Source organism: Prionailurus viverrinus, chromosome X, assembly GCF_022837055.1.
Source record: "Prionailurus viverrinus isolate Anna chromosome X, UM_Priviv_1.0, whole genome shotgun sequence".
NCBI lineage: Eukaryota > Metazoa > Chordata > Mammalia > Carnivora > Felidae > Prionailurus > Prionailurus viverrinus.
Window position 1 is genome coordinate 45,380,351 of NC_062579.1, and position 17,763 is coordinate 45,398,113.

A 17,763-nucleotide genomic window follows, 5' to 3' on the forward strand; every position below is an offset into this window, starting at 1 on the left:
AAAAATGTTAAGGGTGAAATAGCAATTAAAACAGCAACAACAACAACAACAACAACACACACGCACACACACACACACACACACACACACACACATACACACACACACACAAAGAAGCTAGCGTTGAAGCACTGAAATTGAAAACGTCTCCTTTAATTCTGCGTGGCAGGCCAGTTGGGTCAGGCCAGCCCACAAGGAAACAGTTTACAGGATGTTAGCTTCCCACCCGACTCAAGGCGGAGCGATAGCAGCTATGGCGACTGGCGACGCTCTTTCTCCGCGCAGTATCTATGGTAGTCTTCCCAGTCCACCCGCCCCTTGGGTAGCAGCCGTCACGTGACGGGCTTTGGGATTACAGGAGGTGCCCACGTGATCCTGGCCTGCTGTCGGTGCCTGCGGTGAGGTACCTGGGCTCCTGAAGGGCGGGCGTTTAGGTCATAACTGCCCCTGCCGGCGGACGCTCTCGGGCGACCAGGGTCGGTAACGACAAGCCGGCGGGGACAGTCACTACTTAGTGCCTACCGCACGGGTCTGCTCTTTCTGCCACCTCCGCCATCTCCACCTCTTTTCGGGTGAAGTCACATTTGCGTTTCGAGACTTTGGGTCCTGAGGCCCAAACTCGACACGAGTCCCCACCACTCCTCTTTTTCACTCATCCTCCGTCTCTTCCTTTGCACCACCACATCATTTAGCCTTTGAACTGGCCAGCTAGGCTGTTCCTTGAGGCCAAGTTCAAGGCGGTTTAAAGTAACCGTGGGGAAAGCAGCCCCCCAGTGGACAAAGGCGGAGGCAAGAATAGAGCAGGCCTAGCGGCCACAGGCAATTAAAGTAGGCGACTGAGGGTGTGAACAGGGAAAAAGGAAAAAAAAAAAAAAGAGTACTGCGGTTTAGAAAGGACTGGAAAGGACTTGTTGCACGATGGAAGAATCTGACTCTGAGAGAAAGATGGAGAAAGAGAATCTGGGGCCAAGAATGGATCCTCCCATAGGGGAACCTGAAGGATCGCTAGGGTGGGTGAAGTTTATTATGTCAAACCTAGAATGGGGGTTCTAACTGAAGAAAATATCATGAATTAGAACACCCCACCTATGATAAATTGCTTTGATTTACCAGTAAGGTTGATTGGTGTCATGCTTTTGGTGACAGGATAAACTGGAAAGAGGATCGATTGGTCGTTAACTGGGCAGAAACAACCCTTGGGATGGGCCTAATATTAGTCCTGAGGTTGAGGGAACTGTTCTAATTGAGAAGATAGTTTTGAGTTTCTTTGAATTATCAGTAAAGGAGATTTAACATCATCATGTTGAGGATAAGACGACTAGGGAGAAGGTTGGTATTTCCAGGGCAGAGATCAGTGGCTTGAGAGTACTTTCAGTGCATTTTTGTTCCTGAACTTGAGATTTCTATTGTATATACTTTGTGCATGTAATGAGTAAAATATGACAGCTGACTAAACATACTTCCAGGTTTTAAAAATAAGCTAACTTAAAAATAATAGAGGACATTCAAATAGGACAGTATTGTTTCACTAAAGCACTTATATATGTTGCTTTGATAATTTTTTTAAGATAATAAAAAATTAAATCTTGAATTTTATGGCTCATTTATATCCCTAAATAAACCTTAGGAGCCATCTCCTGAGCACTGTAATTAGGGGTTAGGGAACTTGAATCCAGTTTTATAATTTAGGAGAACAAGGACCTCTTTAACGAAGTTCCTGCACACAGCTGTACTCAGCTGTTGTGCTAAACATGTTCTTTTGCAACTCCACATTTATTTGTATTTTTTAAATTCCAATTTCTAAGGCAATGGATCCTGGAAACTGTCTTTTGGTTTATATCTGCAGGTGGGTGCTACCAAATACAGCCATGAAGAAAAAGGTAAGACATGTTAATTACATCAAATACATAAAAGTGAAGGTAAGAAGATATCATTCAGGAAATAAATTTGTGGTGTATATATATCATCTTTCCTGGACCATTTCAGGAATCTTCTACATTTTCTCTTTGACTCTTATCCCCTTCTCTGCTATCAGATTTAATTTTTCTAATATTTAAATCTAACTGGGTCATTCACATACTTCCCGAAGCCCATAGAATGAAATTCAAGTGACTTCATAGTATAGAATGCCCTTTAAAAATCTTTTCCTGACTAAACCAATCTCCCACACCTGTGCACCTTGTTGTAGCTCTCTCTACAGAATCTGTTTTTCTACAAATTACGAATTTGCATTTTGTGCAAGCCATACACAAACACTAAACAGGCGTCTTCCTGCACATTTTTGTGGAACCCAACTTAAATGTTACCTCTATAATGGCTTATATGAGTTTTCCAAGTGGAATTGAACATTCCTTCCCTTGTGCTCTTATGGTACTGTGCCCCACCTGGGGGTTAGACAGAATCAATAAGGGCACAGTTCTGGAGCAAATTTCTGAAATTTGGGCTTTCAGTTTCTTCATTTGTAAAATGGTGATAATAATATGATCTATCTCATAGGGCTGTTATGAAGTTTAAATGAGTAAATGCATGTGTAGGCCTTAAGTTAGCACCTAACACCGTTAGCCTTGGTTACTCTTTCCTAAGCAGTTGAAGATTTCTTAAATTAAAAAACACAAGAAAAACACCATATTTACCCGTAACTTTATCCAATAATTCAGTTATATAATTCAGTTTGCTAAAGGAATGTTCTTAATGAGCCTGTCCAAAGTTGCTATTGGGGTAGCTTAGTCACTTGAGTGTCTGACTCTTGATTTTGGCTCAGTTTATGATCTCATGGTTCATGAGATGGAGCACTACATCTGTCTCTGCACTGATGGAGTGTAGCCTGGTTGGAATTCTCTCTCTCTCTCTCTCTCTCTCTCTCTCTCTCTGCCCTCCCCACTAACACTCTCTCTTTCTTTCAAAATAAATAAATAAACTTAAAAAAATAAAGTTGCTGTCAATAAGGTTGGCTAAAAATACCAGAAATTTCTGTGTGATTAAGAATAAAACAAAGTTATTTTTCCAACAGCCTTAGACTGGCTTGTCAGTAACATTTTGTTAGTGAGATAAAGTTATGTAGCTAAAGAGCTAGATTAGATTAAATTGAGTCTGAGTGCAATACACTTTTGTTAATACTCCCTACATTTGTAATTAGAAAATTTCGTAAATTATTTAGGGCTTGAAGATATACCCCCTTAATTTGAAAAGCAAGGTAATTGGAACTATAGTCCATAAATTTTAAAGTTTGAAAAGACTGAAAAGTTACCTTACCAAATTCCCTCCTAGTGCAAGAATCTACAGTATCTTTGATAGGTGTTTTTCTGTCTTTGTTAGGTGCTGACTTTGATATGATGGCTATTCACCTTCATAAGTTCACCTTTTCCATTGGAAAGTTCTCATCATTAAAAACTTGCTAGGTTTATGTCTTTGTTTTGATAGCTTGGTCATTCTTTTGATGAACATATTTTAAGCGCCTGTTATATGTTACACACTGGAGATACAAAGAGTATTCTCCCTGCTATTCAAGAACTCAGAGTCTTGTGAAAGACCAAAAAAATCCCAGATAACCGCAGTGCATTATGGTCTTTGCAATGCTCTACAAGTGCCATGGGAGGAAAGAGGTGAGATGCACCCAAGCCAGCTTAGGACATTGAGATCAGAGAAGCTTCTTGAGGAGTTGGTTACTGAACCAAGTCTTGAGAGATGAATGGAACTTAGCTGAAGGAAGAAAAATGAATGGAAAGTTATTGGCAGAGAATACAGCATGAAACAGAGACATAGAGCTGGGCTGCCTGGAGTTCTGGGAGCAATCAAAGTCGATATAAGCAGTTTAGTTCAGTTCAGTATGGCTGGACTCTAAAAGTTCCAGGCCAGGAAGGTCAGGAGGTAATTACAGAGAAGTAGATAAGCCAGATCAAGGAAGGTCTTATATGTTGTTTAAGGACTTGATCTTGTAGGCCATGGGACACTTAAAAAAATATACAGAGTATACAGAGTAATTAAAGAATAAAATCATAGAGTAAGTAGAAGGCATGAGACCAAGGGCAGAGGTGGAAAGGTTGACCTTAATCAGGAGGAGGAACTTTCAGTTACAATGAAATCCCCTGCCAGGTAGTTCAGTGCATGAAGCATTAGATTATGAGTCAGGGTTTGATTTCCTCAAGTTGGTATTTCTCTAACATAGTTCTGAATATATGATAGTGTATAATGGTAGCATAATAAATTCATGTGATTATATTGCCAAGAGGATGTGTGATCCATGACAGGTAAGTGCCTGGTCCCTGGAATTTTAGGTATCTCTGTATTCACCATTGGTCAGGGAACTAGTTAGTTACAAGTATCTGCAGCAGGTTGTTGGTACTGTCACTTCAGTAAAACATCAAGTACAGGAGAGAAATAGGTCCCTTTAGACTTGATTTGCTCTAGATTTCTAACTTCATTGTTTTTTCTCACTTTTTCATTAGGTGCTGTTGATGGGTAAAAGTGGGTCTGGTAAGACCAGTATGAGGTCTATTATCTTTGCAAATTATATTGCCAGAGACACACGTCGCCTTGGTGCAACAAGTAAGATGTTTTATCTTATTGTGAAATCAGGTGATCTTAACTATTAATAGTCTGCATAAGGCACTTGATTGCATTAAGTTAGGGATGCAGAGGTTGAGAGATTTGTTTTGGAACATGTTTCTCCTTTGTTTTTCATTCCTTCTCAGAGGGGTGTGGCCTAATTCTGGTTACTACTACTTGCTCTCTTGGGGAAGGTCCCTTCTAGGTTGCTTACCAAGTAGGATACCCTTGTCCAACTTGTTTTTTGTCCTGCTGTTTCTTAAATAAACATAGGGACCCTTTTGTTTATTTGTTCCTTTTTTGTGGGGGGTTGTTTTTATTATATAAAAGGAAATAACATGATAGGTATTAACAAGCATAACAATAAAATCTCTAAGACTTTTTTTAAAGCTGTTAGTCATTAAAAGGTAAATTCTGGGTGGCGGGGGCTGTGGGCAGGAGGTTAGCTTGATGTGTATTCTCTGCTGCTTCTCTTCCTGGATATATATATAGATGTTCTCAATGGAGTTCCAGCTCTGACTTGAGAAATGTTTCATTGCCCTTTTTTGTTTGAATGTTAAATCTGGCTTCGTAATATAGGCTAACTGGACTGCTGTGGCTGCCAGTTCAGTGGATATGCTTCTGGAAGACCTCTTCTGTCTCTAGGTTGTAATGCCAATTTATTTTGCAACATCCAGGCATTTCTGGATTCTGCCATGGTCCTTGGCCTCTAAGTGATGAAAGCATTGCCCTACCTGGCTTTCAAAGATTCCTGATCTGGGTTTCTAGCATCTTGAACACTTTTAGGGACAAGTCACCCACTACTTCATAAGGTATCTCATTCTTGTTTCAAGAACCACAAACATTTTAAAACAGTTTATGTTCCACACCCTAGGATACAAAGAAGGATACCTCATTTTTGTTTATAAAGTACTGGGAGTATCATATATATATATATATATATATATATATGCACACATACATATATATACACACACATACATACACCCACATACTGTCAAAATTGGAGCAGCTTTAAATTTTTTTTTAATGTTTATTTTTATTTTTGAGAGACAGAGAGACAGAGTAGTGGAGGAGCAGAGAGAGAGGGAGACACAGAGTCTGTAGCAGGCTCCAGACTCTGAGCTGTCAGCATGAGCCCAATGCGGGGCTCGAACTCATGAACCCTGAGATCATGACCTGAGCTGAAGTTGGTCGCTTAACTGACTGAGCCACCCCAGCACCCCTGGAACAGCTTTAATAGTTAGAAAGCTATTTCTTAGTTAGAACCCTAAATCTATTTCCCTTTTGTTAGCTGGTCCTCTTTTTGTTCCTTTGTGTCTCTACAAATATTTGAGTATGATTAATGTCTCAATCTATCCTTGCTTCCCAAATCTTATCTACCTAAGTTAAATATCTCCAGTTCCTTCATATATTCCTCATTTGACATCATTTTGAAGCATTTTAAGGACTTCTTTGAATGTGTCTATGTTTTTCTTAAAGTGCTGAGACTTGAATATAGATGTGATCTGATCAGATCAAGGTAGGACTATTATATTTCTTATTCTGGGCATCGCACTGCTGTTAGCACAGTCTAGCCCCCTACTCTTATTTTTTGGAGTGGTTTTCATTATATTGAGTCATGCTAAAAAAAAATTCCTTTTCACATACATTGTTACTAAAACACGTATCATCCTTTTGACTCTTGTGCAGCTAATATTTAAAATCTAAGAATAAATTCTTATATCTATTAAATTATTCAGTTTTGTTTGTTTTAGCCTTTATGTTCCTGTACCCACTGTTTGTTAACTGTGAAGTCCAGGATGAGTCATTATCTCTCAGGGCCTCAGTTTCCTTATCTGTAGAAAAGGGATACGATACTGTTTTCATTTTATATGCTTATTATTTCATCTGTTCTGTTAGCTATTCTTCTTAGCTTGGTGCATTTTGTACATTTGATAAGCACCTCATCTAGTTTTCATCTAAGCCATTCCTCAGAAATTTTGGTCAGGACATGGTCAAGGCATGGTTTGTCATGCCTTGAGAGACTTCCTTTTAGAAAAGTACCTCTCCAGACTTCTTCATGTCTTGGTTTGCTAGATTTTAATTTGTTTCTATTCCCCCAAGTTAAATATCTAGACCTAATAATCATATGGTTTCAGTATATTAGAGGAAGCTGGTATTTATTATATGCTTTTTTATTTAGTCTTTATATTAGCTTCATTTTGATAGATGAACTAGAAGTTGAGCTTACTCAACTAGCAAGTGTTAGAACTGAAATGTCATTATATGCTCCTGCTCTATCCATTGTTCTATAGCCACCATTCCTGGGGAATTTCATTCTTTGTGTGTTTTAAATTATGTACATTTTACCGAAGTACCTTTTTCTAGTCAATTAATATTTTTGTGTTTAGCTAATCAGCAGAGGTTGATTTACTACCCTAAGTCTAGTGAATAGTCATGCAACCCAAATTTCAAAACTATTCAAGCTACTTGAAATAGTTTTGAAGTAATCTAGCAGCAGCATTAAAAGGTTACAAACAGAATGTTGCAAATTATATGAACCCCATATATTCAAGCAGTCCATTTATTCAACAAGTGCTTTTCTCAATCGTCCTGTGTGCCAGGCACTGTGAATGGGACAGGACACTTGTCCTTAAGAATATCGCAAGTGGGAGCTTTATTGATATACTTTGCTAGCAGTTGCTATATTTCCTTAAAGGTAGTAAAATATGCTTTAAATAATTATGTTGGACTTAATGCTTGAATGTATCTGCTGAAGAAAAGTCTGGATTCTACTGCTAAACTTAAAGACTACTTGAAAATACATATAGTGCTTTGATTTTCACTTATTGGTTTTTTTATGCAGTTGCTGATTTTCTTTAAAAGTAGTAAAAGAGTACTTCTAAAATATTATATCACCTTTAATGGTTTCCTAGTTTGTCATTGCTGAAAAAATCCAGTTTTATTTTGTTAAACTTAGAGCCTACTGTGTTTTAAACTTTGAGGTAAAGATACAGAATGGTGATATAATTAATTTATTAGAGGGCTATTAAAATGTGTTTGTTGGAATAGTAAACTTGTCAATAAAAATATGATTTTGAAGTATTTTAGTCACAAACACTGTTGACAGCTCCAAGATTTCTTACCTTCTCAAAATTCTCTGTTCCCTTGGCTTTTATTTAATGCTTTATTACCCTGGTTTTCTTCCTTTATCTTTAACTATCCCTACTCCTTTAAAAAATATTTTCTTCTTTCTGTCCCATAAGTGTATGTGATTTTCCAAAGCTCTCTTCTGGTTCTTTTCAGTTGCTCTTATGACAGCAGGACAGGAAGAATAGAAGAGGGAAGCAGAACATAGGGGTTAGATCATAAAGTCTTATAACCCAAGTCAGGTAGTTTGAACTGAGGGTAGAGGGCAGCCCCTAGAGAATTTTAAACAGAAAAGTAACATGATCAGATTTTATTAATTTTCAATTTTAATTACAAAAGTAATACGAAAAATTCAGGTATTATAGAAGTGTAGAAAGTCTACTTCCCTCATCATCAGGCCTGCTTCCTAGGGACAACCACCATTAGTAGTTTGAACTTGTCCTTCTGGCCTTTTTTAATTTTCCTGGGTGTATACAATCATACATATACAGAGACTTTTTTTTTTCTTTTTAAAGAAGGATGGAGTAAAATCTGCATTTTGGAGAGACCATTATATCTAATATGGAGGACAGATTGGACGGAGGCAAGGGTAGAAGCAGGTTGATAAATTAGGAAACTATTTTAGTAGACAAGGTAAGAGATGATGGGACCTTAACTTGGGTTAAAGTAGTGGTAGTGGATATAGTGAGGAGAAAATGAATTTGGGATATATTTAAGAGGTAGAGTAATAGAACTTGCTGATAGGTTTGGGGGGAATAGTAGAGGAAAGGATGGACTTAAGGATAAAATTAAGGTTTTTGCTTAGGCAACTGGTTAAATTCACTGAGATGGAGAAGACTGAAAGAATAGATTTTGTAGGGAAAATGGTGAGATGAGTTATATTTGGATACACTGAGTTTGGGATACTTGTGCATTATTCAAGTGAAGATGTCCAATACATGTTTCAGAAAGGGAGAGGGACATCTATATTAAGAGATACACGTTTATGAGTTAACAGTATCCAAATGGTAAATAATAGAAATAGAATAGAAAGCTTGCCTGGAGGAAAAATCTAGAGAAAAAAGTAGGTTGCCAAAGGTGAAATCCTGAAGAACTCTAACATTTAAGGGACAGAAAGAAGAATAGGAGGATCTGCCAGAGAGGTTATAGGTATGATATCAGAGGCCAAGAGAAGAGAATTTTTTGAGAAGAGAGTAGTCAACAGTGTCATGCTGCAGAAAGTAAGACTAGGACTAAAAAGTCCACTGGATTTGATAATGGGGCCACTGGTCACTTGATGAGAACAATTTCTGATATGGGAGTAGAAACCAGATTTCTGTCCCATGTGCTTCATATCTAAACAGTCACTGAATCCTGTCACTTCTTTTGTTATTGTCTTTCCCTTTCTCAGTAGCACTTCTTTCCATTTTTTTTTAGTACTAGACCGTTTACATAGTCTTCAAATTAATAGCAGTTTGAGCACCTACTCTCTCGTAGACTCTGTTGGAAATACAAAGACATGTAAGATATGATTCCTTTTCCAAGGAGGGGGAAGTAAGGGGAAGAAGGGAAATAGTTTGAGCACCTACTACGTGCCAGGCACTTGTAACTCCTTTAAACCTCACAATAATCCTGTGAGGTCAGTAGCATGCCTTCCATCTTTTTTAATAGAAAAGGAAACATGCTCAGAGGTTAAGTGACTTGCCCAAGGTCACACAGAGAAGTACAGCTGGTATTTGAACTAAAATTGTTTACCTCCAATGCCCATGTTTTTTATAATAATGCTTTGCTGCTTATGATCTAGGTTATAAGAAGAAAAAAATTGCACAAAGTTTAGAGAGCAGTCAATTTAAGCAATAGATTCAAGATAGTCATAGAAGAAACACCACTGTATGATTGATTGTCACATAAATTGTATAAATGATAATTGCTAGACTTTAAGGAAATTTTCAGGATAAGAATTTTCATTATTCCTCCTTGTGATTTTTGGTGCCTGGCAGAGAGTAGATGCTTAATAAATGTTTGAATGAATTCAGAGGGAGTTATGACGGTAAGTGGGGGTGGCCAGGTAGGGCTTTTAGAGGAGGTGGAATTTAATCTGGGTTTTAATAGATGAACATAACTTTGAAAGAAAGGTGGGGAGGACTTTCTAGGCAGATGAACAGAGTAGGCAAAGTATAGAGTACAGAGAGAAGTGTAAGGCAGAGGTCGCAAACAGGCAATCTATAAGCTGGATAAGGCCTGTAGATATGTTTTGTTTGGCCTGTACAATGTTTTAGAAAAATTGGAATTAGTTATTAATATGTAAAAGTTTCTGTAAAAATCTGGATTTCCTACTACTATTGGAAGTTTTAAAGATATGATCGTCTTGATCCCACATTCATGCCTGACAAATGAGCTACAGCTGAGTAATTGAGTAATTGACAACCACTCCATCATCCTCTTGGATGGATGTTTGCTCTCCATACATGATCTTTGCTTTTGTACATTTACTGGCCTGGCCCATATTAGCAAGTTTGCGACCCCTGGTGTAAGGTATATTAGGAGTTGGGGAGGTAGTGGGGTTGGGGAGGACTATGAATAAACCAAATTGGACTGAAGCAAAAGGCTTTATTAATGTGACTCACTGGGGATATAAAGGTAGATTGGAAGGCAAATTCTAAGGGACCTTGAATGCCCCCCTGTAGGCATGGAGGAACCATTGAAAGTTTTTTGAATGGGGAGTGACATGTTCAAAGTAGTGTTAAGAAGATGAACCTGACAGTAGCCTATAGGATGAAGTAAAGTGGGTAAGGTTTCCTGATGAGAGATAATTATAGAGCTATTATAGTTATATAGGCTTGAAAAGGTAAAGGGCCTTCCTTAATGTTAGTGGCAAGTTGTAAAACAAGGAGTGGAATTGAGAGATTACAAAGGAATATCGATGAATGTGGACAGAGAAGTCTACAATGACCTGTTCCCCCCCTCCAAATGGGACAGTGGTAGGATCATTAACTGAAATAGGGAAACCAATAGAGGGAGTGAGTTGGGTTATGTTTTATGCTTGCTTTGTATTTGGTGTTGGTATTAAATTTTTTTGTGGAGGGTGTTGGTGGGTTGGAGAAGAGCTATTAAATGGTATATGTCTCTGTCTTACATGTTGAAATGTTAACATTAATATTATAATTGGAGATTGTTTCTGCTCTAAGCACTAAAGTACTAAAAAGTAAAATGACGTACGTGAAAGCCAGCTCTGTAGCTCAGACTAGTTTAGGTGCCCACCTTGCCACTAAACTGCACTACTAAGCTAAATATCACCTTCTTGTTGTAGCTTTGAGCATTTCACTCCACTTTGGTCCTTCTAAATTCCATGGGTTAGTTCTTTTTGGGTTAGCTTATTTTGAATTTCACCTCACATGCTACAATACTAGATTTGTCATATTTGTCTTCCAGTTGATGTAGAACATTCTCATGTTCGATTTCTGGGAAACCTGGTATTGAACCTGTGGGACTGTGGTGGGTAAGTACCATCTGCTTGTTTGTGGGGCCAGTGGCAGTAATCATAGCACCTAGTATAATCAAGTGTAGAAAATACATTAAAGTAACTATCACTTGTAATAGATACATTCGATAGAAATTACTTCAGAACTGGCACTTGATTAAAGATTTCTGACTTTTATGTAATTGTGAACATGCCATATGTGACATGTTTAATCATCAGTAACATAAGCTATATCTAGGGGCTATATGTAGTATGAGATAGATTATCACCCTCTTTTGCAGGTGAAGAAATTAGGTTTTTATCTCAAGTGTCATAACACCAATGCTGAGTTCTTAGTCATCATACCATACCACCTCATTCTTTATTATTTTCAATCTCCAGGCAGTCTAAGCACTGTAGATTGCCCTAAGTATATATTCTCCAGCTGAGTTACCAGCTGTTGGAGGAGTAGGAAACAGTTTTTCCTCTCATGGCTGAGGCACTTCCAGAATAGTCCATCACAAATGCACATTCACTGTGCTTATATGTGGATACTGCTCCCTACAATATGGCCATTTGCATCTCCATGCTGTGCAGTGGTTAGGAGCCTAGGCTCTGGAGTTACATTGGGGTTTATAGCACACCTCTGTTAGCTGTGTTATCTTGGGTAGATTATTTAAACTCTTGAGCTACAGTTTCTTCATCTGTACAAAAGAGATAATAGTGGTACCCACTCAATAGGGTTGTTTTGATGATTCAGTAAGATGATATATAAATGCATAAGAAAGTTCCTCACAAAATAGACAGACATTATTGTTAGCTCAGTGTTTTACCAGCTCCTGGCATAGAACCAACCATATAACAGGTGCTGAATGAGTTTTTTGTTGAAATAATAATGAAATAGCCAAATATTCTATAAGAAATGACTCCATTATTGCTAGCAGATGGTTCACTTAATGCTCTAGGAGCTCTCTCCATACAAATCCTTCCTCATTATCATTCTTCTAGTTCTGTAATCTATTTCAAGAGATTAGTCATAGTTCCTTGCTTTTAGGCACTAAGGTGTTATTAATTTTGCAGATAAGGCAGCTGACGTCCAGTGAGCTTATGAATTCCCCAAGGTCACACAGCTAATTAATAACAAAGTACAAGACTAAAAGCTTGTGACATGACAAAACTGTTTTTTTATTATTTTATTTTAATTCCAGTATAGCTAGCATACAGTTTCACATTAGTTTCAGGTATACAATATAGTGATTCAACAATTCCATACAGTAACCGGTGCACATCACGATAAATGCACTCCTTAATCCCCATCACATATATCACCCATCTCCTCCACCTACTTCCCTTCTGGTAACCATCAGATTGGTCTCAGTACTTAAGAGTCTGTTTTTTGCTTTCTCTCTCTCTCTTTTTCCTTTGCTTACTTGTTTTGTTTCTTAAATTCCAACAAAACTACTGTTTTTTCACTGGCTGCCTGGTAATTGAGAAGTTCTTGGTAAGCAGTACACAGCCTAAGGATCAAAGAACAACACTTATAAAAAGTTATCTTGGAGTCATTGTCATATAGTTTAGAGTATATGATGGTTATTCATTCAATAAACATTCGCTGAGCACCTATCCTATGGCAGGCTCTTTGCATAAAGCTGGGAAACAACGACAGACAGTAACAGACATGATCCTTGCTTTCATGGAATATATTGTGTAGGGAAGTGAATTCCATTAATTAAAAATTTGCACAGACACATGTAATATCACATTTGTGGTTAAGTGTGAAAAATAAAAACAGTGTTGGGGCACCTAGGTGGCTCAGTCAGTTAAGTGTCCTATTTGGCTCAGGTCATGATTTCACGGCTCATGAGTTCGAGCCCCGCATTGGGCTCTCTGCTGTCAGCACAGAGTCTGCTTCGGATCCTCTTTCTCCCACTCTCTCTGCCCCTCTCCCACTTGTGCACATGCTCTCTCTCAAAAATAAATAAATATTAAAAAAACTGTTATATTAGGGACTATGGTGACTGGATTTGCTCAAGACAGGGATATCAGGGATAGTTTCTGTGAGGAAATATGGATTGAACTGAAATCTAAAGGGACAAGTAGGAGTTAGTTAGATGTGGAGATAGGGGAATAGCATGTGCAACAGAGTAAACAATGTGTAAATGCCCCTGGGTGGGTACACCACAGGCTAGTCCAAATAAGAGAAGGTCAAAGTGTATTTGGAACACAAGGAGAGGAGCAAAGAGTGGTGCAAGGTGGGTCTCAAGAAATAAGGTGAGGCCATACCTTTTTGGCCTATTTATTTTATTATTTATTTGCCTAGTAATTTGAAGCTGTAAGATTATCTTTCACATTGATTAAGCCAACAAAAATAGATTGTAAATAGGAGTGACTAAACCAAGGACTTGTTTACTACCTAGATTTTTTTTCCTACTAGACAGGACACTTTCATGGAAAATTATTTCACTAGCCAGCGAGACAACATCTTCAGAAATGTGGAGGTTCTGATATATGTGTTTGATGTGGAAAGCCGTGAACTGGAAAAGGACATGCACTATTACCAATCATGCCTAGAGGCTATTCTGCAGAATTCTCCAGATGCCAAAATCTTTTGCTTGGTACACAAAATGGATCTGGTACAGGAGGATCAACGGGACCTGGTAAGTAATATAAAGGGTGCTGCACAAAATGGTTTACATGCTTTCTAAACTTCTTTTGTACAGATATAGGTAAATGGTAGGATTGTTTTTAGGAAGAATAAATCTCAGCAGAAGCACTCAAAGTTTTTTTTTTTTTTAATATATGAAATTTATTGTCAAATTGGTTTCCATACAACACCCAGTGCTCACCCCAAAAGGTGCCCTCCTCAATACCCATCACCCACGCTCCCCTCCCTCCCACCCCCCATCAACCCTCAGTTTGTTCTCAGTTTTTAAAGTCTCTTATGTTTTGGCTCTCTCCCACTCTAACCTCTTTTTTTTTTCCTTCCCTTCCCCCATGGGTTTCTGTTAAGTTTCTTAGGATCCACATAATAGTGAAACCGTATGGTATCTGTCTTTCTCTGTATGGCTTATTTCACTTAGCATCACACTCTCCAGTTCCATCCACGTTGCTACAAAAGGCCATATTTCATTCTTTCTCATTGCCACGTAGTATTCCATTGTGTATATAAACCACAATTTCTTTATCCATTCATCAATTGATGCACATTTAGGCTCTTTCCATAATTTGGCTATTGTTGAGAGTGCTGCTATAAACATTGGGGTACAAGTGCCCCTATGCATCAGCACTCCTGTATCCCTTGGATAAATTCCTAGCAGTGCTATTGCTGTGTCATTAGGGTAGGTCTATTTTTAATTTTCTGAGGAACCTCCACACTGCTTTCCAGAGCGGCTGCACCAATTTGCATTCCCACCAACAGTGCAAGAGGGTTCCCGTTTCTCCACATCCCCTCCAGCATCTATAGTCTCCTGATTTGTTCATTTTGGCCACTCTGACTGGCGTGAGGTGATATCTGAGTGTGGTTTTGATTTGTATTTCCCTGATAAGGAGTGACATTGAGCATCTTTTCATGTGCCTGTTGGCCATCCAGATGTCTTCTTTAGAGAAGTGTCTATTCATGTTTTCTGCCCATTTCTTCACTGGGTTATTTGTTTTTCGGGTGTGGAGTTTGGTGAGCTCTTTATAGATTTTGGATACTAGCCCTTTGTCCGATATCTCATTTGCAAATATCTTTTCCCATTCCGTTGGTTGCCTTTTAGTTTTGTTGATTGTTTCCTTTGCTGTGCAGAAGCTTTTTATCTTCATAAGGTCCCAGTAATTCACTTTTGCTTTTAATTCCCTTGCCTTTGGGGATGTGTCGAGTAAGAGATTGCTATGGCTGAGGTCAGAGAGGTCTTTTCCTGCTTTCTCCTCTAGGGTTTTGATGGTTTCCTGTCTCACATTTAGGTCCTTTATCCATTTTGAGTTTATTTTTGTGAATGGTGTGAGAAAGTGGTCTAGTTTCAACCTTCTGCATGTTGCTGTCCAGTTCTCCCAGCACCATTTGTTAAAGAGGCTGTCTTTTTTCCATTGGATGTTCTTTCCTGCTTTGTCAAAGATGAGTTGGCCATACGTTTGTGGGTCTAGTTCTGGGGTTTCTATTCTATTCCATTGGTCTATGTGTCTGTTTTTGTGCCAATACCATGCTGTCTTGATGAGTACAGCTTTGTAGTAGAGGCTAAAGTCTGGGATTGTGATGCCTCCTGCTTTGGTCTTCTTCAAAATTACTTTGGCTATTCGGGGCCTTTTGTGGTTCCATATGAATTTTAGGATTGCTTGTTCTAGTTTCGAGAAGAATGCTGGTGCAATTTTGATTAAGATTGCAATTGAATGTGTAGATAGCTTTGGGTAGTATTGACATTTTGACAATATTTATTCTTCCAATCCATGAGCAGGGAATGTCTTTCCATTTCTTTATATCTTCTTCAATTACCTTCATAAGCTTTCTATAGTTTTCACCATACAGATCTTTTACCTCTTTGGTTAGATTTATTCCTAACCAAATTTATTTTATGGTTCTTGGTGCAATTGGGAATGGGATCAGTTTCTTTATTTGTCTTTCTGTTGCTTCATTGTTAGTGTATAAGAATGCAACTGATTTCTGTACATTGATTTTGTATCCTGCAACTTTGCTGAATTCCTGTATCAGTTCTAGCAGACTTTTGGTGGAGTCTATCGGATTTTCCATGTATAATATCATGTCATCTGCAAAAAGCGAAAGCTTGACTTCATCTTTGCCAGTTTTGATGCCTTTGATTTCCTTTTGTTGTCTGATTGCTGATGCTAGAACTTCCAGCACTATGTTAAACAGCAGCGGTGAGAGTGGATATCCCTGTGGTGTTCCTGATCTCAGGGAAAAAGCTCTCAGTTTTTCCCCATTGAGAATGATGTTAGCTGTGGGCTTTTCATAAATGGCTTTTAGATGTTTAAGTATGTTCCTTCTATCCCGACTTTCTCAAGGGTTTTTATTAAGAAAGGGTGCTGGATTTTGTCAAAGGCCTTTTCTGCATCGATTGACAGGATCATATGGTTCTTCTCTTTTTTTGTTAATGTGATGTATCACGTTGATTGATTTGCGAATGTTGAACCAGCCCTGCATCCCAGGAATGAATCCCACTTGATCATGGTGAATAATTCTTTTTATATGCTGTTGAATTCAATTTGCTAGTATCTTATTGAGAATTTTTGCATCCATATTCATCAGGGATATTGGCCTGTAGTTCTCTTTTTTTACTGGGTCTCTGTCTGGTTTAGGAATCAAAGTAATACTGGCTTCATAGAATGAGTGGCTTCATAGAATGACTGGCTCCCTCCCACCAGTTCGTGGAGCGCGCACCGCCTTGCCACCCTTCCTACCCTCTTCCGTGGGCCTCTCGTCTGCACTTGGCTCTGGAGACTCCGTTCTGCTAATCCTCTGGCGGTTTTCTGGGTTATTTAGGCAGGTGTAGGTGGAATCTACGTGATCAGCAGGACACGCGGTGAGCCCAGCGTCCTCCTACACCGCTATCTTCCGAGTTCTCTCAAAGTTTTTTAAAAATACTCAGAAATTTTCCATGGTAAGGGAAATATAATATCCATTTGGCAAGTAATTTTCAGGTTTATGTAAGGAACTTGTCAATGTGATATCATTAAGCAGCCTGTATGTTTTCTTAATTAAGTAAAATTAACATATAGTGTTATATTTCAGCCATACAGTATAATGATTCATCAGTTCTATACATTTCTCACTGCTCATCAAGGTAACTGTATTCTTAATCCCCTTTATTTCATCCATTTTTCCCAGCCACCTCCCCTCTGGAGACTAGGAGTTTGTTCTCTGTATTTAAGAGTCTGGTTTTTTGTTTGTGTTTTTTTCCTCTGTTATTGCTTTGTCTTGTTTCTTAAGTTCCACAAATGAGTTAAGTTATATGGTATTTATCTTTCTCTGGCTGATTTCACTTAGTATTATATTCTCTAGGTTGATCCCTGTTCTTAAAAATGGCAAGATTTCATTCATTTTTATGGCTGAATAATACTCCATTGTATATGTATATACCATATCTTCTTCATTCATCTATGGATGGACACTTGGGTTGCTGCCATATCATGGCTACTGTAAATATTGCTTCAGTATAGGGACCCACATATCTTTTTACATTTGTATTTTCCTTTCCTTTGGGTAAATACCCAGTAGTGGAATTACTAGATCACATGAAAATTATATTTTTAATTTTTTTGAGGAATCTCCTTACTGTTTTCCTCAGTGGCTGCACCAATTTGCCTTCCCACCAACTTCCCACCAAAGTGTATGAGGGTCCCTTTTTCTTTACATCCTCGTCAACACTTGTTATTTCTTGTGTATTTTTATTTTAGCCTTTCTGAGAGGTGTAAAGTGATATCTTGTTATGGTTTTAATTTGGACTTCCCTGATGATTAGTGATGTTGGACATCTTTTCATATGTGTTGGTCATTTGTATGTCCTCTTTGGAAAAATGTCTATTCATGTCCTCTGCCCATTTCTTAAATTGGATGTTTGGGGGTTTTTTTGGAGGGGGGGTTGAATTATTTAAGTTTTTAATATATTTTTTATATTAACCCCTTATTAGATATATTATTTGCAAATATTTTCT

At 38.2% G+C, this 17,763-nt stretch overlaps 1 protein-coding gene across 5 annotated transcripts in view; it reads left to right on the top strand.

The window, feature by feature from the left end:
* Positions 1 to 338: 338 nt before the first annotated feature.
* RRAGB (Ras related GTP binding B) overlaps positions 339 to 17,763 on the top strand; it is a 42,545-nt gene continuing 25,120 nt past the window's right edge. Inside the window, exons 1-6 of one of the 5 annotated variants that reach the window (XM_047844271.1) lie at positions 339 to 403; positions 1,847 to 1,880; positions 4,446 to 4,545; positions 9,094 to 9,177; positions 11,089 to 11,155; positions 13,551 to 13,773. In XM_047844271.1, coding sequence (XP_047700227.1) covers positions 1,869 to 1,880; positions 4,446 to 4,545; positions 9,094 to 9,177; positions 11,089 to 11,155; positions 13,551 to 13,773 — 486 coding nt within the window. In that variant the 5' untranslated portion in view covers positions 339 to 403; positions 1,847 to 1,868. Of the gene's footprint in view, positions 1,011 to 1,846; positions 1,881 to 4,445; positions 4,546 to 9,093; positions 9,178 to 11,088; positions 11,156 to 13,550; positions 13,774 to 17,763 lie in introns of all 5 variants that reach the window. The other 4 variants (XM_047844270.1, XM_047844269.1, XM_047844267.1 and 1 more) reach the window with 4 other exon arrangements.